The sequence below is a fragment of the Caloenas nicobarica genome, chromosome 6, assembly GCF_036013445.1.
Source record: "Caloenas nicobarica isolate bCalNic1 chromosome 6, bCalNic1.hap1, whole genome shotgun sequence".
In the NCBI taxonomy this organism is placed as follows: domain Eukaryota; kingdom Metazoa; phylum Chordata; class Aves; order Columbiformes; family Columbidae; genus Caloenas; species Caloenas nicobarica.
This window is the reverse complement of record NC_088250.1, coordinates 2436680-2457622: the sequence shown is the minus strand read 5'-3', so window position 1 is coordinate 2457622 and position 20943 is coordinate 2436680. Positions and strand designations below refer to the sequence as shown.

At 45.1% G+C, this 20943-nt stretch overlaps 3 protein-coding genes across 7 annotated transcripts; 1 reads left to right on the top strand and 2 right to left on the bottom strand.

Annotated features, from left to right (window-relative positions):
* Positions 1–80: 80 nt before the first annotated feature.
* CLK1 (CDC like kinase 1) lies at positions 81–7799 on the bottom strand. The gene is made up of 13 exons (XM_065638229.1): positions 7724–7799; positions 6226–6347; positions 5351–5537; positions 4185–4275; positions 3696–3762; positions 2907–3023; positions 2663–2829; positions 2490–2584; positions 2276–2405; positions 2073–2155; positions 1553–1632; positions 1220–1310; positions 81–1127 (listed from the first exon to the last, which is right to left on the bottom strand). Exons 2-13 carry the CDS (start codon positions 6345–6347, stop codon positions 915–917), a joined length of 1443 nt encoding a protein of 480 aa, XP_065494301.1. The 5' UTR covers positions 7724–7799; the 3' UTR covers positions 81–914.
* An 820-nt stretch (positions 7800–8619) lies between these two features.
* Positions 8620–15557, bottom strand: PPIL3 (peptidylprolyl isomerase like 3). Of its 3 annotated transcripts, XR_010606423.1 has the most exons (9): positions 15483–15557; positions 14748–14795; positions 13556–13630; positions 12668–12761; positions 12022–12089; positions 11460–11578; positions 9881–10194; positions 9498–9616; positions 8620–8696 (listed from the first exon to the last, which is right to left on the bottom strand). XR_010606423.1 is itself a non-coding variant. In XM_065638234.1 (7 exons), the coding sequence occupies exons 2-7, from the start codon at positions 14748–14750 to the stop codon at positions 10068–10070; spliced, it is 486 nt and encodes a 161-aa protein (XP_065494306.1). In that variant the 5' UTR covers positions 14751–14795; positions 15483–15557; the 3' UTR covers positions 8986–10067. The 3 variants fall into 3 exon arrangements, 1 of the variants encoding a protein (XP_065494306.1); XR_010606422.1 differs by having other exon boundaries at positions 9498–10194; XM_065638234.1 differs by lacking the exon at positions 8620–8696 and having other exon boundaries at positions 8986–10194.
* Positions 15558–15585: 28 nt separating this feature from the next.
* Positions 15586–20161, top strand: NIF3L1 (NGG1 interacting factor 3 like 1). 3 transcript variants are annotated; one of them, XM_065637908.1, is made up of 7 exons: positions 15586–15629; positions 16071–16506; positions 17213–17378; positions 17831–17957; positions 18038–18176; positions 19291–19374; positions 19797–20161. In XM_065637908.1, the coding sequence occupies exons 2-7, from the start codon at positions 16077–16079 to the stop codon at positions 19979–19981; spliced, it is 1131 nt and encodes a 376-aa protein (XP_065493980.1). In that variant the 5' UTR covers positions 15586–15629; positions 16071–16076; the 3' UTR covers positions 19982–20161. The 3 variants fall into 3 exon arrangements, with proteins under 3 accessions (XP_065493980.1, XP_065493982.1, XP_065493981.1); XM_065637910.1 differs by lacking the exon at positions 15586–15629 and adding an exon at positions 15630–15675; XM_065637909.1 differs by lacking the exon at positions 15586–15629 and adding an exon at positions 15883–15902.
* The last annotated feature ends 782 nt before the right edge of the window (positions 20162–20943 follow it).

The window sequence follows — 20943 nt, the reverse complement described above, 5'->3', positions numbered from 1 at the left end:
CCCCCAAACCGCTCACTGGCCCCTCCTCCCACTCACCCCCTAACGGGAGAGAACTGAAAGGGACAAACTGCTGGATTGAGATGAACACAGTTTAATAAAATTATAAAATACTACTAATATAGCATTAATAATAATTATATAAATATATATATATATAAAAAGTGGAAAATATAAAATAAAAGATACTCAATGCACTTCCTCTGTACCAAGCAGCTGAGCCCAAGGAAGAGGAAAAAAGGCAGAAAGACCTTGGCTCTTGGAAAACAACTAAGAGAACCGTGAGCTCTTACATTCTCTTTGTTCCAACTCGCAAACTCTGGGTAGTTCCTTGAGAAAAAAAAAACATTAAAACTGGCCCAGGGTGTTACCATCTTGAACTAAATCCAAATGATGACTGTGCTAGCTACAGAAAAGTTTCTAACTGCATGAATAACTCCCTTTCAGTCAAATATTCTATGTCCTGTATTTTCAACTGGAATAATGTAATTTAAGGCCTTTCCCAATCGAATCCACTTTACCACTTGGATCTTCTATCTATAGGTAAGTAGACAGCATAGGGCAAATGAGATTTATGGCAGTTCTGTCTGCAGATGAAACAAAGAAGCCTCTGAAGAGACTGGGTTTGTGTGACACTTGTGTCTGGAGCATGTGCTCTAAGTAACCTGTCTGGAGGGGGTGTCCAGCTCCCCAAGGGCTTTGGCATTTAGTTGCAGCTGTGCGGTGGCAGCTGGGCCTGCTGGCTGTCCCAGCTGGTGCCCCGTGTTCCAGGGGGGCTGCCTCGCAGCTCGGCCTCTGTTCTGGAGGGAGAGACTGTTCCACCCAGAGCTGCCCAGCAGCTTTCTAGAGCCCTGGCCGCGCTGCCAGCCAGGCCCGTGCTGCTCCAGAAATGCAAACTGCCTGTACCCAACAGACACTTAACACTTCTTGTGTTTCTTTGGTGGGCTGGCAGCGGCGTCAGGCTGCTCGGCGACTGGGGACAGGGCCCTTTGGTCCTGTTTCAGGGGCAAAAAGAAAGGATGTTTCAGGGCCTCTTCTAGAGTGATGCGCTTGGCTGGGTCATACTCCAGCATCTTCCCAATGAGGTCAAAGAGGTTCTCGTGGTCAGGATCGTGGCAGGTCATTAATTCCTTCAGGAAGAAAATGACACAAGGTGGGTTTTATGATCTAACAATTGTACTTAGAGCATCTTTCCCCAAAGCATTTTCCCCTGCTGTCTTACCTTCAGGGGCTTGCAGTGCCTGGAGACGTATCTGCCAGCAGAACTGTGCTCATCCCAATCCAGCCGCTCATGGCGGAAATATTTGCGTTTCCTTAAACAAACAGACCAGAGTTTGTTATTCAAAGATTCTGTTTTGTCCCTTCCCTAGAAGTTGATCAGCATGTTTGTTCACAGCTCAGGAGATGATCTGGGAACATTCCATCAGAGTGGCCAGCTTGTTAAATAGGGCAAAAAAAATAATCTGAGTTCAATGATTAAACTTCTGGTTTAATAACCAATGTAAAAAAAAAAAAAATCTGGAAATACAGTGCAGGGATGGAGAAAGGTAATTACCTGGTTTTCTTGATCATGTGGTCTGGCAGAGGCCCCAGGATTCGCTCCATCATTGCCAGGTGTTCTCGGCTGTCGTGGGTCTGGAGGGAAATGGACACTTTTGGGTGTTGTGACAGGAAGTTAATCCAGAACCACACAATAATAACCTTATTTCATTTTGGACTGTACCCTGCAACCAACCATTTCAGATTAAAACAAAAAGAGGCTGTAATCGTTTGTTTCCTGCAATAAGTTACAAATTACTGGGTTTTTTTTTCCCTTGACCCTGCCTTATTTTTTTTCATAAATGTGAAGTTTCAGCAATAGTCAGGATGACAATGCAGGTGTTTGAGTAGGATGGTGACAGATGAAGCTACATCTATAACTAGTGTAGCTTGTAACTCACAAATGTTAGTAGGGTGGCCTTGGTATCAAGCTGCTGCTAAAACGTTGCCAGAAGGCAACCTGCAGAAATCTGCTGAGCAAGTTCCTTTGTGCCAAACGCAGCAGTTTTTAGTGGACCATTCCCCCAGTTACCTACCGGGAACACGGTGAAGCCCAGGTAGTACTCGATGAGGATGCAGCCAATGCTCCACACGTCGCACGGCTGGGACCAGCCCAGCGCTGGGGAAAGATCCAGAAGGTTCATGTTTAGACCAGACTGCAAACAGGCAAACGGCTCAAGCAAGACGCGCAACACTTGGGTAGCACACAAAAAACCTGAGGCACAGGATTTCCACTGACCCAGGATGACCTCCGGAGCTCTGTAATGCCGCGTGGACACCAGCGTGCTGTGATACTCGTCATCGTACGTTGCGCTCCCAAAGTCCACAACTTTGATGTCTGGGTTTTTCAGTGTGCGCTCGTCGCATTTCTGAAAGGAAACACGGTGGGATGCGGGTGACCAAATAAAGCCAGGGGACGGCTGAGGGACGGGAGGACAAGGACAGCAACTTACCAGTTTGGGGTTATACTCTTCTACGTAGTCAGATTTCACAAATAAAATATTTTCCGGTTTTAGATCTGTATGTGTCAACTTGTTCAAATGCAAAACTGCAAGACAACAAATCGAGTTAGTAAGTTCTACAAGGAAAATTTTAACAACTAAAGCAAAAAAAGAAACAGGCTCACAGTTCACTGATTTGCAGATCTGATATGCCATCCGCCTAATGTGGTCCAGGCGGAACGGCAGAAAGCCGTTCTCTTTAATGAAGTCGTAGGTGCTGAGCCCCAGCAGCTCAAAGACGATGCAGACGTGTCCATGGTACTCGAACCACTCCAACATCTGTACACAGCGGCTGCAAAAGCGAGAAATGCGTGGATTGCAGCAGGTTGGGTGATGCTCCAATCCCAGAGCAGGGGCTGCGGTACTTACTACGTGCTGCCAGGGTCCGACGTGTTCAGATGCGCCAGCACCTGGATTTCCGCACGTGCCGCTTCCGAGTACCTGGCCACGTTTTTCACGATTTTCACAGCCACGTGCCTGCCTTCCCTGGAGGGACAGGTGTCAGCAGCGATGAGAACAATGAGCAGCTTTTACTAAGAATATTCAGTAATTATCACCATATACGTGTGTGTATATATATATATACACACACACACACAAATATACATATATACATGTGTGTATGTGAATGTACATATGTGTATATATGTACATGGTGATAATATATACACGCACATACATAAAACCAAATATACATAAAACATATATATAATAACGGGAACTGTATCAGAAAGGTCTTTTTTTTTTATGAAGTGCCCACTGCCAACGTAACCAAAGTTTATGCACAAATACAACTACAATTTGCTCTTTCCACCATACCAGTGTTATTCTACGAGGTTCCAAGCCCATCTAACTCCCTGTGTGTTCATGTGCTGCAGAACCCACCCCGTGTCCCAGTCACTTCGGCACTGAACACGTCCCCGAGGTGTCACAGGCCACCTGCAGTGACAACACCCGAGTTTCGTGCTGTTTCGGCAAAACCGCCTTAAACACCAACCACGTTCTTGATTTATCTTCACCGCATCACAGCTGCTGTCAGCTCCGGGATGTCACACAAGCCCCTGGGGCAGGAAAGACAAAACCTGCCCCAACTGAAAGCCCTTCCCACCCGCGCTGAGACAGACCGGTAAGAACAACCATATTTCATAAAAGACTCACGCTCTGTGATCGATGCATTCCACCACTTTTCCAAAAGCACCTTCACCCAAAGTAGCAACGATCTCATCTACAAAGAAAAATCCACTCTCAGTCACAGAAGTCGCGAAGTTACTCAGCTATTAACAAACGAGCAAATAAAAATAATACAAAGAAAAAACTTAAGTACTATCACGAAGATTATTCTAGACTGTGCTGCTTTAAATTGTAAATATCTAGTTTGAGAGATGTTCTTAGACAACTCTCATCAAGGCATATTTACAGGGGTCTCATTCTAGTACATTAATTAACTTCATTTACTGGTTTTTGGGGGGAAAAAAAAGAGGGGAAAAAGAAAAAAAAAAAAGAAATACATTTACATTCTATAGAAAAGAACAACAACACCCACCCCCGAACAAACAAGAAGACAGAAAGAAAAGACCTCCAAAGCCCCCTCACATCTTATGCTAAAAGAACTTATTCTATCTGAAAAGTTAATAAAATATTCTATACATCTTGCACTTAGTACGTCTCCACTCTGACAGACCAGGTGACCCTCCTCATCATCCTCTACACTCCTGGATCTTTTGCTTCGATGACTCTTCTGCAGCGGCACCAAGATGGTCCAGCCAAGCAATAAACCCGAGTGAATTCAGGGCAGAATACGAAATTCAGTCAGCGGGGAGACATTCGGGCGTTCAGACACGCGCCAGGCCACAAACGGTGGGCAGGAGCAATTGCAAATTCAGTCCCCGGAAATTCACAGGGCACATAGTTTATGTTACAGGAGAAAAACATGGCAAGGAACAGATTTTCAGATGAGATGATACTCAAAGTGGCAACAAAAAATTACAACACAATCGTTTTTCTTTTCAAAGATCGGTTCACTGAATTTTACTTTAGGATTTCAGTGTCCGTATTTTTTTCTTAAGCAAAGACTTAATTATTATCTGACATATCTATATCTATAAATAAAATAGCCTTGTGGCCCAATTAAAACACCCATCTTAAGTAGTCAAGATTATCAAATATTTAGACTGGTTATTTAAACATATTTTTAAAAAATCATAAATAGCACAAACATTTACTTTAGACTGTCTCAGCTGAAGGTCTTGAATTATAAATCCTATCTTCAGCTTTTTTAAGCGGTAAATACGAAACAAAGACCAGAAACAGTGCCCTGCTAGTGGGCAGACATCACACACATCTGATTCTACACATTTTTCAGTGATACTTAAATATCTTACCAAATATATATTTTTTTAAGTAAAAATCTGACATTATCTCCTTGCTATTCCAGTGATACTTAGTCAAAAGCAAGTTTAAAAGCTTGTGCTTGGATTTTTGAGTAGGGCTGAAATAAATGCTCATAATAAAAACTCTGAAGGCATTAAAGTGATGCCTCTATAACTGATGGTTATTATTCATTAATCTGCCCAAACATATCCAACAAACAGCAGGACTATGCTCTGTGGTATCACAAACATACCTACAAACTGTACGTTTTCACTGAAAGAAAAAAAATCCTAGCAAAAAGAATAACCTACTAACATTAGCTAAAGGAATAAACTATCAATATTATCAACAGAACTCCCCAAACCCCCACGCTCTACTGCCCAGATAAGAATCTATCTTCTTACGACAATAAAAAACTCCTAAATCGGAATTTGCCGCACAACCTGTGATGGGTGCCGCTGGCGACAGGCAGCGCGGTGTGTCCTGTGTCTCCTCCCGTAGCTGCTCCTGCCGCTGTGACCTGAGGATTTGCTGCTGTGGTGCCCAGAGCCCCAGCCCTGCTTGTCCTTGCTCCTGTACTCCTCCACGTAGTGCCGCTCGGGACGCTCCCGCTCCGTTACAGACCTGCTACTATGAACAGAGGATCCAAAATACCTAATTAAACTGATTCCAGCACACCTGTCAAGACAACTTTTTGCTTTAAGCTGCGAGACATCTCTCTTGAAAGATCTTGAACTGAAATGAAGAAATAAACTTAACAGCAGAGTCAGTTATGCTGTTAAGCAGCATTCTGTATTTTATCAGCGCTGGGGAGCTCGGGGGATCACCCTCCACAAGTGCTCCAAAGACTAGATGCTCTTGCATTGCTTATATTCACATAATTATTACATATTAATTAAAAATTTTGGAAATTTTGACATACATCTATACTAAGAAATAATTGATGATGACAGTTATAATTGTTTAGTTTCTTACTTACAATACATCTATTAATTATTAGCCAAATATAAACTAAGCACTCTGCTTCTTAACAACGCATCACTCAATCTTCTGCCTCCCTCTTGTCGTGCAGAAGGATCTAAAACTTGAAAAACATCCCCTGGTTTTGCAGGTGGTCGGAAAGCACGGATCACGTCAACTGGTTAATGATGGATATGTCTTTTATAACTTAATCACAGTATCCATGAATTTGGCAGCTTCTTTTCAAAACTCCCAACTGAACACCTTGGCAGAGGAGCTGATGAGAACAACGAAGTCTCAAACCGGATCCCTGCTGATAAGGGATTCAAATTTATAATTTTAATTTATAATTACTCACCTGCGCGGAGGGCGGCCGGAGAGCGGGTGTTTGTCCCGCGCACTGACCGATCTCGATCTCCTCCTCTTGCTGCTGCCTCTCCTGCCCCACTCGGGATGGCTGCTCCTCCTGGAATGCCGCATCTGCAACAAGTTTGCTCCTTTAATTCCATCGCGTGGACAAACGGTTCATTTCCAAAGCCATTAATTACCCATCTAACACTACAACGAGGGCTGCGTTTTTCCTCAACTATGCAATTTTCGTGTTTTCTCTGCTCGCTCTTCCACGTTGTGTTTTTGTTTGGCTTTGGGGGTTTTGGTTTGGTTAGTTTTGGTTTATTTGGGGTTTGGTCAGTGTTTGTTTCCCGTTTTCTTTGGTTAGTTTTGGTTTATTTGGGGTTTGGTCAGTGTTTGTTTCCCGTTTTCTTTGGTTAGCTTTGGTTTATTTGGGGTTTGGTCAGTGTTTGTTTCCCGTTTTCTTTGGTTAGTTTTGGTTTATTTGGGGTTTGGTCAGTGTTTGTTTCCCGTTTTCTTTGGTTAGTTTTGGTTTATTTGGGGTTTGGTCAGTGTTTGTTTTCAGTTTTCTTTCGTTAGTTTTGATTAGTTTTGGTTTATTTGGGGTTTGGTCAGTGTTTGTTTCCCGTTTTCTTTGGTTAGTTTTGGTTTATTTGGGGTTTGGTCAGTGTTTGTTTCCCGTTTTCTTTGGTTAGTTTTGGTTTATTTGGGGTTTGGTCAGTGTTTGTTTCCCGTTTTCTTTGGTTAGTTTTGGTTTATTTGGGGTTTGGTTAGCATTTGGTTTTGGTTTGGTTAGTTTTGGTTTATTTGGGGTTTGGTTAGCGTTTGGTTTTGGTTTGGTTAGTTTTGGTTTATTTGGGGTTTGGTTAGCGTTTGTTTTTGGTTTGGTTAGTTTTGGTTTATTTGGGGTTTGGTTAGCGTTTGTTTTTGGTTTGGTTAGTTTTGGTTTATTTGGGGTTTGGTTAGCGTTTGTTTCCCGTTTTCTTTGGTTAGCTTTGGTTTATTTGGGGTTTGGTCAGTGTTTGTTTCCAGGTTTTTTTGGTCAGTTTTGTCCGTTTTCAGTTTTGTTCGGTTCGTTTCTGTCCGCTTGGGGTTTGTTCGGTTAGTTTTTGTTCGTTTCCCGTTTCCTTTGCTTGTTTCTGTTTTTCCTTCAAGAGCTTTTTCCAATCAACCACTTTTTGGTGGGGAATACACACCACCCCCCCGCTCCTCAGGGCACCCAAACACCGCCCTGCGGCTTCCGAACCCCTTTCCCCTCAGTTCCCGCAGAACTCCAGGTGCCAAGCCAAAACGACGCTAAGACTCGGGTCATCCCCGCTATGGAGCACCAGACGGGCCGGTGTCGCTGTCCGACCGAGCGCGGCGCGGCCCACAGGCCCTGCGCCCCCCCCCAACCCCGGAGCCATTTTCCGCGGGCGCGGAACACGGCGCCTGACCCCGGGGCGCCCCGGCCGCGCTCCCCGAGGGACGAATCGACCTCCCGCCCGCCCCCGCCGCCTCCCCACCTCGGCTCCCCGGTCCCCGCCGCTCTCCGGGTCTACGTCGGCCCCGCCGCAAAATGGCGCCGGCCGGAACGTTCTGGAGAGCGGCCCGCGCGTCACGCGCACGGGGTGACGCCGCACGCAGCGCGCGCCCGCGCTCCGCCCTGCGGAGCCTCCCGGGTCCTGGCGCCCGCCGCCGCGCCCCCGCTGCCACGGCCCGTTCCGTGTGAACCCGCGTCCCCAAACGCGTGTGAACGGCTCTCACAGAATCACAGAACCACGGAGCGTCAGGGGTGGGAAGGGACCGGGAAAGCTCACCCAGCGCAACCCCCCCGCCGGAGCAGGAACACCCAGATGAGGTTACACAGGAAGGTGTCCAGGCGGGTTGGAATGTCTGCAGAGAAGGAGACTCCACAGCCTCCCTGGGCAGCCTGGGCCAGGCTCTGGCACCCTCACCAGGAAGAAGTTTCTTCTCATCTTTCAGTGGAACCTCCTGTGTTCCAGTTTGCACCCATTGCCCCTTGTCCTATCACTGGTTGTCACCCAGAAGAGCCTGGCTCCATCCTCCTGACACCCACCCTTTCTATATTTATAAACATTAATGAGGTCACCCCTCAGTCTCCTCTTCTCCAGCTCCAGAGCCCCAGCTCCTCAGCCTTTCCTCACACGGGAGATGCTCCGCTCCCTGCAGCATCTTCCTGGCTCTAACCAGCACCTACCAGATCAGCTTTGCATCAGAGCTCTAAAGGACCACATATGACTAACAGAGATACCTTTTTTTTTTTTTTTTTTTTAATTCTGGGAAGGGCTAAACCTTCTGAAACACTTCCAACCCTGATAAATGACCCTATATATTTTTTTTTTTTTTAATTTCCCCAACTGCCCATGTGATCAACACACAATATGTACATTACACATACCAGTTTCATGCTGTCCCTAGATAATGCACCATTGTTTTCTTTTTGTCCGTTACCCTCCAGCTCCCAGCACCACGTACCTGTAACACCAAAATGCCAGCAGAGCTCAGAGACAAACTAGAACATATACAATGAGACCCTCCATCACAGCCATAAGGCAAGAGTGCTGTGTTAATGTATTTTTCTTTACCACCCACAAGTAAAACCACACCGTTCCACAGCTGGGCTCCTTCCCACTCTGTCTCGCTTTCTCTTCCACCAAGCCCACTGTTATTTTTTCCTGTTCTATTCCAGGTTCTTGGGGAGAACCCGGGAAAGGTTCAGAGCCACAAACAGGAAAACACACAATCCAGTTTTTTTAAAGTTCCGATGTAATCCTGTCCTGTAAGACCACTCTCCTTTCAATACACAGCTTTAGATAAAAGAAAGGATCTAAAATTAATGTCATCCCCCAGAGAGCAAATTGCTCAGTGTCCCTGTATTTCACACATTCTATACAACAGCCTTCTTTTTATGGAGGAAAACAAATAAAATAGACCTGAAATTGTTTCCAGTTCAGTGCTAAATGTCAGCATTTTAAATTATTTGTTCCTTGGCACTGTAGGAAAGGTTCCAGTCAGCTTTCTCATTTGTTCAGCATCATCTTGGCTACAGGATCTTTTATTATTTTGGCTGTATATTCTTGATTAGAAGTCTGACCCCAGTCTTTGTGTCACTACCCTCTGTTGTGTTTACCGCTCGTGCAGTAAAGTCACGAAAACCAAGTTAAAATAAATCTACGGTTCTCTATTTTCAACCGACAGCCACGTCATGACCCAAACGCTTACTCTTTCATACCAAAAGTGTCGTGCCAGAGGCAGAAGCAATAGTTCCCAATCTACCTTTTGGGGAGGCTGAAGGGGTGACCGTCCCAACACAGCAGTACAGGAGCAAGCGCTCCTCTAAACGCCGTCTTTAATCCTCTAGGAAAGGTTTCATCTGTCTATGGCACTGCTCTCACCTAGGGGAAAAACTGCATGTCTTACTCAAGTTTTCTAAACACCAGTAAAGTAAGGAAGGAAGGTTAGAATTTATAATACACGAGCAAGCTTCAGAAAACCGGCAGTATGAAATTGTAGTAAAGGACATTGTTTCAACATGGTATCACTACGAAAGATAGGGCAGAAAACAAAGATTTGCAAACAAAAAAAAATATTTTAAAAAGCCTTTTCTTATTTTACAAGTATAAAAAGCAACGTTTAAAAATCAAAATCCTGGAACATACTCTGGAGAGAAAGTGGCTTCTAAAACTCCCATGTGACAAGTCCCAAAAGGTCACAACTCCTGAAATCCTGCCTCCAGTGAGCAAAGGTGTGATCCAGCTCCAGGAACCCTTTTAATGGCACTGGAAACCCCGTAACCCAGCAGCTGAGCTGACCAGTCTCTAAAGGATGTGCCGAGGCACTCTGTGGCTACAGAGCAAAAGGGTTGGCGTGAATTGTAATATCTTTAATGCGAACATCGTTCAGAGGTCGGTAGGTTTTCTCATTCACAGGCAGCTTCTCCAGCTCATCCAGGGTGTCCAAGCCATCAATAACTCTGGAAGAAAAGCACAAGCGCTGGGAATCTCCTTCTAATAACGACTGAAACTTCCCAACTGAGATATCTCCAAGCATTTTACAATAAACTATCACAGGGCAAGGGCTTTGCAAGGGACGCAAGACGGCCAAAACATGATACATGGCATATATTTTGAAAGGAAATATTAAGCATCCATGACAGATTCTGGTAAAAAGTGGAAATAATGCCCACCGACCTGTGTCATATTTTACAGCACCCGTAGCTGTATAAAGACCCATCGTGGCGGAGGTTTAATAGCAGCAAGATACTGGCCATACCAAACTTCACTGTGAATGACTGAAATCCCAGGGCTGGAAAATCCATTTCCAAATGTGAGACACTGATTTCTAACCTTCTGACTCAAAGACAAGACCGGACAAAATCATGAATAACTGGGTAAATCTAACAGTACAAATAAGTTCAGGCTTTCAGATTTCCTGTTCGGGCTGAAGAAGCGGCAAGAAAAAAAATGAAAGGAACGCCTATACTGAGCTGCCTATAAACACCACAAATGGTAGAAAATAGTATTTGCACACCCCAATAGTTTCCTTTGAATATTTAACTCCATTTAACACAGGCAACTTTCTCGCAGCAGTCACTTGTACGCTAAAGGCTTTTTAACCACAAGCAAAAGACATTACCATGGCTCTGGGATAGAAAAAGTAGATCTGAAAAGCTCAGAAATTAAAACACTTGCTTTGCGGATTATATATTATTAGTAGTGCCTATAAACATGTTTTAACAACCTCATCCGATTTTATAAACCGTCAGTTCCATAAGTTTTATCTGATCAACAGAAGTTCCACCTCAACAGATGCGTGACCACGTCAGAACCTCCATCCCTAGAGCCAGTCCCTACTCAGACTCTTTGCTACTCTGCAAACCCTACAACCCTGTATCCAGTTGTTCTGGAGTTTGCTTAAAATCAGGCTGCATCCGTTCGGGCACAGACGAAAAGGTAAGCGGGCGAGGAGAACCAAAAAACAACCAAAAAAAAAAGCTCCATCTTGAAGGTAATTTTCAATACGCCCATTTTCACAGAATTCCTTACTACTACGAAAAATGAAGAGGCGTTTTGGAGCGCCTAATTCTGGTGATAGCGCAAGAACGTACATTTACACCTACACGTGCGATCTTTCAAAAAGCTTTAGAACCACAAGCTCCTAAATTTGCACTACGTGTGTCCCCGAGATGTTCGAATCCTCCCCCAGTAGGCTCGGAAGGCAGGCGATCGGGTCACTTACTTTCCGAACACGGTGTACTTCATGTCCAGGTGCGGCTGCTTGCCGTAAGTGATGAAGAACTGCGACCCGTTGGTGTTGGGCCCGTTGTTTGCCATTGAAACGACCCCGCGGACGCTGTGCTGAAAGAGGAGAGAAAGCTCAGCGTGGATCCACCCGTGTGACAGCAGGACTTGCACCTGGACACGGCGCTCCGTGACCTCCTACTCTGCCTCGGTACCGTTACTGAGAACCAAAAGTGGTTGCTAATATATTCCACCACAGTTCCATGGTTAGCTCCTCAAAATTGCCCTTACAATGAGAAATTACTTCTTTGCCTTCAGCGCACAAAAAATACTTTGTTACAAAGTCTTTCTGCTCCAGGCCTCAGTAGTGAGAACCCTCAAACCCAACTCGCCAAGTGCAGAAACAGCTGTTCCTATTTTAATAATGAGCTTTCTGTCCCTTTGTCTTGGGATTATACTTTGCTTCGCTATGACAAAAGGGCTATGAAATACGGTACAACACAATGCTGACCGGAAAATTCACAGGGAAACACAACTGCATATCGAGAACACAGAAATACCTTGAGGTATTCACTGAATTCATCTTCGAACTTCTTGCCCCAGATGCTGTTACCTCCTTTCCCAGTGCCTGGTAAAGAAGCACCACAACACATCACTGGATTTGCAGACTGCAAACTGCACTGAGCAGAGGCATAACTCTATGGAAGGAACTCCTCTTAAGCAGCAGAACAAAAGCCTTGACACACCCTCAAATGAAACCCAGGATGAAGTGCAAACAGACACAGCTGAATCCAATTTTCTCCCAAACAGCCGGCACCACCTGGGACACTTTCCCCAGATGCTTTAGAGGCAGCGCAGCCCTTCAGGTAGAAACCACAGAAAACCCTGGAGTGAGTGCCACCTGTTCAACAGCTGATAGGTCAGCAGAACCATCACATTTCGTGGAAAGAGCTGGAAAAACTAAAGTTTGTGGAATGCTCTATGTAGCATGTGTGATTATTTAGAACGAGGTTAATGGCTGCTCTTCTGTAAGCTCACCACAGAAAACTAATCTCGTCATAAAAACCTCCCCCAGCAACACAATAATTCTTATATTTTATTTTTACTTCATGTTTTGGGTTTAATATTAATACTTACAATTTCTTTACATTTATAGATTTTTTTTAATGTGCATTTTTCTATAGAGACCCTGGCAGAATAATTTACCTAATGGATCTCCTGTCTGAACCATGAAGCCCTTTATATTCCGGTGAAATATGCAGCCATTGTAGTAGTTACTAGCACAGAGAGCCAGGAAATTCTAAGGAAATGAAACAAACCATATTAGCAAATAATTCAGACATAGGATCCTCTTACTAAAACAACAGCACTGGCAAGGCCAAGGCCAACACTTTTGTCTCTGCTCTGCGTTGCGACCACGTGAATTCCAGAGTATTGCCACAGAACAGTCATAAACAAATCACAGTTAATATGCTCCTTTGACACCGTCACAGAAAGGATTTTAAATAAAACTTAAAGCGCAAGGTTGTCTGACTTCAGAAACAAACGAGAAGCCTGAGACATGCTCAGAAGTATCACTTTCATTCAACATTTTTATTTCGTAAATGTCATTTTGTAATTGATAACTTCATGCCTCAGCTTCTTTGGTTAAAAATTAAATTATTTCAATTTAAGCTTAAGTTTATTGCAGAAAGGAAAACCTGGGGCCTCTGACAGACTGGGATTGATTCTCACTCTTTTAAATTAAAATAAAGTCTGTGCAAGTGCGAGCAAACCCAGGGAAATTTGGGAATCCTAGACAATGTGCCGTATTTCCTTACGGGCAAAGGATGCTTTGTGAGATGTTAGAACTTGGAGAGAAGCGGCCCTGAGCTAAACCTCACCTGGTGAGAAACGGGCAGCAAAGCTCCAGGCAGTGTGCCAAACTGCACAGGTACACACGACAGGAAAAGCTCCGTGAGTGGGACAGGCACTGTTACCAGCTTAAAATGGTAACATGCCGTTATGTGAAAAGACAAATAAGAAAAGCCACTTCACCTCCTCTATTTCTACCGCTCTGTTTCAACGCTGGGCAGTCTCACTCCTGCTACTTACTTCACAAGTCTTGGGTGTGCGCTCGCAGAACAGCTCGATTTTAATATCTCCCACGTCAGTGTGCAGCGTGACAGCCTGGGCAAGAGCCAGAAAAGAATAATTAAATCAGCAATGAAACACTGGCAGACTCGCTTCTATTTCCCAGCTCCACCAGTAGCATAAGCGACTTCCCACTGCAAATAACCACTGTTTCAACATTTGGCCATAGGCACGGCTACTGCCACAAACCTTCCACATTCCCAGCAAGCACCTGGTTTCATTTTGTTTCAGGACAAAGCAAGTTTGCCACGGTAATGCAGAAGCTGTTACAGTCCAGAGATACTTACTTAAATTTATTATTATATATAGAGATAGATATAACATATCAGTTTCAGAAGATCACTGTGTGGTGCACATACCCCACTGGTTTACAATCAGAGGAACAACAGGCCTGCAGTCTTGTGAGTGATAAGGCCGGTTTTGAACGGCACCATAAATCATTTGCCTTCACAAATAAGCAAATCTACAAAATCACACACTTTCCTTAAGAACTTCTTAACAACCTTTATAAAATTTCAAACGGCAGTTACCCAGCCACCACAGCAAATACAGCTCTATAGGGCAATATAGCACGGTGCTCCCACGGAAAGGGCTAAACTGTGCAAAACCAAGTAATACTGGGGATAAGTGTACAGGAAAACTAATAAAAATCAGCATTGTGATGATACTGGTGTACCGTTCCAGAAGCGTACAGGTACAGGGGAGGAGATAGTTGCCTGTAATGTCTATGAAAATCCTATAAAAGGTGTATGTACAGTTTAAGACACACAGTCATATCTCTATTCCCGAGTGGCTAAACTTGAAGCGTAGGTTACATACACTCGCACAGGGCTACGTACTTGCGACTTGAATGATGCTTCTGTGGCAAAAGAAACCAAACTACATGACCAAATATTAGCCAAAGCAGGACGAAAATTTAGGAGCTTAGAACTGAAAGTCTAATTATCTTTTAGACTTGTGTAAGTGGATGTATTTTCCTTTTCGCGATATCTTGTTATAAGTCTGCAATGAAAACCTGAACTTTTCGTTACAAATTCTTCCCAGCACCAGAATGGGATGTGTAAGGCTTTGAGATGCAGAGCAGCTGTTCCCTCTCCAGGAGATGACCATTTCAGAGAGAATGAAAATACATTAAAAGTGCCACTGTTCTCACCATGTCCACTTATCGGAAAGTTAAGGTAGGTCCGTGTACAGCAATTTCCTGCAAAGTAAACACAGGATTTTTTTTTTTTCCCCACCAATCCCCAGTTCTTTTTGATTCTAAAATACTGTGTGGTTATGTGCTTTTATAGCACATAGTTTTGCAGTGCCAGTCAAGTGACCCTGTGGATAAATGTTTTACTTGCATTATGCAGCTACACAGCATATATAGAACTAGAGAGAAGAACAAAGTAGCTTAGAGAAAGGGAATGGGGGCAAAACCCACCCTTTTCTAAGGTGAAAGTTTATGCTAAGCAATCGTAGCTTTTCCAAAGATCACGGTTTTACAACTGACAGCAATTCGATAAAAACCACATGCCTGTACCTAAGCAGAAGCGCGATTCGGAGCAACCTTCAGCCGTCAGATCCCCGCATCCAAGCACAGGATCTAACTTTTTTTTTTTTTTTTTTCGTTTTAGTCACATTTTTAAGTAAGGCATTTGGAAGGATGTCAATGAAATCGCAGCTGTGTGGAAATGAACAGTTTTACCGGCTGATGGTCTCTCTATACCCTGCCCAGCAACGCACTGCGACCCGCCGGCCCTCGGCTCCTCTTTTCTCCCGATTTGAGGTAATCCCACCCCAAACTCCACTCCTTCGCCGCCCCACGGCCGAGCGATCCTGCCAGGCGGCACCGCTCCGGCCACCCCGCGCCCCTCGCCCGGCCACCCCGCGGCCTCGCACGAACCTGCCGAGACCCGGACCCACCGCAGCCCCCGCCCCCGGGCAGCGGTTCGCGCGGACGGGCAGGAAGGGGCGGGGCCGCCCCGCTCAGCGGCGACGCGGCGGAAGGGGCAGGGCCAGGCGAGGACCCACCACGGGGCCCCGGCAGGAGGCGAGTGCGGGTCCCGGGGCGGCGGCGCGGTCTACGCCGCGGCCAGGTCTACCCCGCAGTCTGGGCGGTGGTGAGGTCTATCCCGCGGCTTGGGCGGCGGTGCGGTCGACCCCGCGGCCCGGGCGGCGGTGAGGTCTACTCCGCGGCTTAGGCGGCGGTGCGGTCTACCCCGGGGCGCGGGCGGCGGTGTGGTCTACTCCGCGGCTCGGGCGGCAGTGAGGTCTACTCCGCGGCTCGGGCGGCGGTGAGGTCTACTCCGCGGCTCGGGCGGCGGTGAGGTCTACCCCGCGGCCAGGTCTACGCGGCCAGGGCGGCACCGCCAGTGGTCTCGGTGGTGCCGCGGCGGGGGGAGGCCGGGCCGCATTGGCAGCACAACATCCTTACCCCTGCTGCTTCAAGCGGTGAGACCCCCGCTCATTCCTGCCCGTTTTCCCTCCGCAGAGCTGCATGCTGCTGCCGGGCGTGCCGCTGCTGCACCGGTCCCTTTGCTGTGCCCTGCGCCGCCCGCCTGCTCGCTGCCTCATGGAGCTGCGGGCGCTCGTGTCTGCCCTGGGTGACTTCGCGTCCCTCTCGCTGGCCGAGAGCTGGGACAATGTGGGGCTGTTGGTGGAGCCGAGTCCTCCCCACACCGTGAACACCCTGTTCCTCACCAACGACCTCACGGAGGAGGTGATGGAGGAGGCCGTGCGGAGGAAGGCAGAGCTCGTTCTTTCTTACCACCCTCCCATATTCGTGCCGCTCAAGCGGGTAACGTGGCAGACCTGGAAGGAGCGGCTGGTGGTCCGGGCCCTGGAGCACAGAGTCGGGATTTACTCCCCACACACGGCGTATGATGCCATACCGCATGGAGTCAATGCCTGGCTGGCCAAGGGACTCGGTGAGATTCTGTTAAAAACAAACAAACAAAAAAGTTAACGTCATTCTTCACTATATATTATGGGGGACCTTCCTTTATTTTCCTTTATTCCGGCTTTTACAGGTATGATTTAGGTACTTTCCCCACCCCCATCTTCTAGTACTTCCAAGTACCCTAGGCATATTTTAGGGAATTTGTCTGGGTGAGGAATACCAGATGTAGACACTAGAGGACATTTTCAGATGCACGACTGCGCTATGGGAGGCAGTCGGAACTGGCGCAGCATTATTTGTTGTCCATCTTGGTTGCAAAGTTCAGACGACTGACTTTAAATCACCACCTTTAATTTATAAAGTCCAAGATCGCACTGTTTGCAAAAGACTTAAGGTATCTGAAATTCTTTTAGATTTTTACTCTGTATTGTGAAAATGGCTACATTTTTTTCCAGCCTGGTTTATGAACCAGAAACTATTTTGATTTGGCACAATTCTTAGGATAAAACAGATTGCATTAAGAATGACAATACATCTCCACCAACTTCTTTGCACTTAAAATAGCCTGTGCCTAATGGAGACAACAGGGCAAGTTCTCACTTCTGGAAAACAGAAAATGGATTGAAGTGCAAAATCTGCACCTTTTTATTGCCTTCTCGTTAGGATTCATGCTAAATCAGCGTCAGGATATTTATCCAGCTTTATGAAACAGCTGTCTCGTGCCGTTTTCTCAGGTGCCTGTACTTGCGTCCCGCTGCACCCGTCAGCTGCGCCGAGCCAGCCCACCGAGGGCACGCACCGGGTGGAGTTCTGTGCGGGCAGCACCGAGCACCTGGACGCGGTGCTGTCCAAAATCAGAGACATCCAGGAGATCTCCTGTCTCACCACACTCCCTGCCAGGTACTGGCTTCGCTCTCTAACGTTGCATTCTTTCCGTCGTTTGAAACAAACCCACGGAATTGGAATTGTATTTTACGGTTGTAATCCCTTGGTTTCTCTGTGCGTTGCTGCTGTTTTTTTCTGCAGCAGATCTTGGATGTTAAGGAATCATCATCCTTTTCTGATCAATCTGTGCTATACTAAACGGTAACAGCAACTCAGTGTAGCATCACGTAGATTAGAGGTGGTAAAGCAGAGTATTAACAGGAAATTTGAAGAGGACAGTTGAGTTAAATACCCATATCTGTTTCTTCCAAGAGAAGAGACTAGACTAGGTTAGGCTATCACGACATCTTTTTGCTTTCTCTGTGGTAGAATAGCCACTGGGATAATAGAACAGCTTTGATTTAGATTAATATGATGCTGCAATTTTATCTAGTTCCTTAGCAAGCACCAAGCGTATCTTTCCTCAGGGTTGACAGTGAGGAGCAAACACGAGTCAGTCTGAGCTGCTCTCAGAAAGCTCTGTTGGAGGTGGTGGCTTTACTGTCCCAGAATAGCCTTCTTTATCACAGGACCGAGATTCTCTCATTACAAAAGGTAATAAAATCACATATTACTGGAAAGCAATGAGAATTTCTGGAGTCAGCTTTCTCACAGTGATTTTCATTTCTTTTCAGCCTCTTCTTCCCCACACGGGAATGGGACGTTTGTGCACACTGAGTGAGCCAGTGTCCTTGTCAGACGTAATCGGACGGATCAAAAGCCACCTAAAATTACCGCACATCCGCTTAGCCCTGGGAACGGGCAAGGCTCTAGGTAAAGGGGCCTGCCAGTAAGGTATTAGAACCGGTATTGCAGGAGGACAAGCAGCCTGAGTGTGTGAAACACCGTGGCCTCGGATGGGTTCACTTCCAAGGGGGATGAAGCACTGAGACAAGACATAGCGGTTTTGAATTCACATGATGTAATCACGCAAAAAGAATCCCACCTGTGTTTTTAATTGGAAGTTCTGTATCTGTCACTGTGAAGAAGGGGCAGTCCAAGTTGAATACAAGACATCCTTTTCCATCATTTGTATAACTACTAAGATTTCCCCCCCAGGTTATCAGACTCAAACGTGTACCATTTCATTGTACGCTCCCTTTTGTGACTGAATGGTAAATTTCAAAGCACTTTAAAGTAGTAAGATGCTTTATGGTGTCCTTACAAACGTGTAACTGTCCATTTTTTAATGAAGAGAAGTGGCAAAGAAGGTGAACTATTCTAGCTCAGTGGGTCACTAATAAAAATGTGGAACAAGCATCCTCTTACCCTCTATCCTAATCTCCAAGGCCACAACTATTAGAATCTGAGAGCAAATTTGTTGAGAACTCATGAGACAGAAGTCTTATTACAAGACACTTAAACTATCATTTACATTAAAAAAACCCCAAACCAAACACTTTTGAAGGCTCTCGTTGTGGTGTGGGATTGTGGGGTGTGATGCCACAAATCAACAGTAATTACATGGCAATGTGCTGTAAAACCTTAATAGAAATTGAAAACTTTGTGGTATGTCCCCTCTCCCTAGTGAATGTCATATATATGGAGAATTAACTCTCCTATCACTATCACATATGTAACAGCTTGGAAACAGGAATCATAGCAAACGGGCAGATTTTTAATGGTATGGTTTTCTGCAAACTTTCCTCCCCCTTGAAGAAAAAACAAAAAATCTACACATCTGTTCGGTACACTGAGGATCTTGCAGTATGATCTGAGATGTTCTAGGCCCTTGGCTCTTTCAAACGGACAGATGTGTCTCTTCCTCCAACAAATTTACATTGACTCTAAAATGAAGGTAGCGGTTATCGTGAAACACTTAATAGCAGTACTGCCACGAGGGCTGAGCAGAGGGAAAGGGGTTTAACTGGCACCTTGTGTCCTGCAGAATCACCAGTGAAGAAGGTTGCTCTGTGTGCTGGCTCTGGGAGCAGCGTCCTGAAGGGAATGGAAGCTGACCTCTATCTCACAGGTAAAAGATTTTGGTGCTCTTTCTTTATAAAAATAGTCACTAGGCAAAAAAGGAAAAAAAACAAAAGAAAATAGTTGACTGGCTGTTGAAAGATCCGGCCAGAAAGAATTACCTGTTATAACTGAGAAACAATCAGTTATTGGAATTATAGAAAAATAACATAAGAGCTATTGCGGATCAGATGGCTATATGGCACAGTGAAGATTATTTGAATTAAAACATTGTTATACGTGCATTATTTCAACACAAAATCGGTGTTGATGGCAGGCTGTTGCAACCCTTGGTGTGTTTCTCCTTTGGCAAGACACAAGGTATTTCCTCAGTTCCTGACAGTTCCCTAATGGAACTTAATGTCTACAGAATCTTCCGGACGTTCCACTTCCAAACCACTCTGCACACTTCTTTCTTTCTCCAAATGGCAGGAGAGATGTCCCACCACGACGTTCTGGATGCGGTTGCCAATGGGATAAGTGTTATTCTGTGTGAGCACAGCAACACCGAGCGAGGCTTCTTGTCAGAGCTGCGTGACGCGCTAGCTATCCACCTACAGAACAAAATCAACATCATCGTGTCCGAGAAAGACAGAGATCCCCTCCAGGTGGTATAGGAGAAAAAAAAATGAAAAAATTGGACAGAATTCCCTTGAGTTTCATGGGATCTGGCACAGACCTGTCCAACTGCAAACTTCATGAAGATGTGCTGAATTAGGTCAGTACAGAATGATTGTATTATATATTCCATTAAAGTCCGGGATATGTTTTGTCATGTCGGATAAATAAATGCTTGTTTTGGGATACTGAAGGCTGACTGACTCAATTACTTGGCTGCACTTCAATAAATTTACTGCATACACTTATGAGATACATCTGATACTCATGATACTCAAAGATTGGTTTGGGTAAAATATAAAAACCTGGCTTATCTCTGGCTTTAAGCTCATGCAGCAGTTCTACCCTGCTGCAGTTACATCTAATCATATCGGTACAAGTCACTGATATTTTAGCTAATTAATCTCCCGATAATATTTAATGAAAGGGTGTGGATCACCGATTTGCATTAACAGTCATTTTAAGGCACCACTGATATACTACAGAACACAATTCAGGTATTTGGTACTGGTATTCAATTGCACAAACTACCATTAATGCAGCTTTAAGGCTTTCTAATAGAGGGACTCTCAATTAAAGAAAAGCTTTGGAAGGTTATAACTTCTTTAACAAAACTGTAAATAAATTTAATATGCCTTTGTTACTTTCTTTTAATAACAGTTTTTATACCCATGGCTCTTAATTACGGGATTGCCAGAACCGAACGAGTAGCATTTTCACCACTGATAAAGCTTGGTTTTTATTTTTGAAGGTAGGGTAGGGTTTTCTGTTGTGTGTGTTTGTTTTTTGTGGGGTGTTTTGTGGTGGGGAGGTTGTTTGTTTAATTAAAAAAAATCTCCCAGTAGCACACCTTACCATCTCTGGATTAATATGCACACTGGAAGAATATTTAAACAAAATTTAAATACTGCCATTGCAAATTTGTAACGCACTACATGGTGTCTTCCATAGTACTCAGAAT

Bases quoted from the DNA above. Each gene is read 5' to 3' on its own strand.
- CLK1 (XM_065638229.1), bottom strand. From the start codon at position 6,347: ATGCGGCATTCCAGGAGGAGCAGCCATCCCGAGTGGGGCAGGAGAGGC. The intron at 2,406-2,489 runs GTAAGTTGCTGT...GTTTCCTTTCAG, and splicing joins AAGAGTATAACCCCAAACTG to AAATGCGACGAGCGCACACT. The intron at 1,311-1,552 runs GTAATTACCTTT...TGTTTGTTTAAG, and splicing joins CACATGATCAAGAAAACCAG to GAAACGCAAATATTTCCGCC.
- NIF3L1 (XM_065637908.1), top strand. From the start codon at position 16,077: ATGCTGCTGCCGGGCGTGCCGCTGCTGCACCGGTCCCTTTGCTGTGCC. The intron at 16,507-17,212 runs GTGAGATTCTGT...CCGTTTTCTCAG, and splicing joins CTGGCTGGCCAAGGGACTCG to GTGCCTGTACTTGCGTCCCG. The intron at 19,375-19,796 runs GTAAAAGATTTT...TCCAAATGGCAG, and splicing joins AGCTGACCTCTATCTCACAG to GAGAGATGTCCCACCACGAC.
- PPIL3 (XM_065638234.1), bottom strand. The intron at 11,579-12,021 runs GTATTTCTGTGT...CTCCTCTTTCAG, and splicing joins AATTCAGTGAATACCTCAAG to CACAGCGTCCGCGGGGTCGT. The intron at 10,195-11,459 runs GTAAGTGACCCG...CTTTTCTTCCAG, and splicing joins AAGTACACCGTGTTCGGAAA to AGTTATTGATGGCTTGGACA.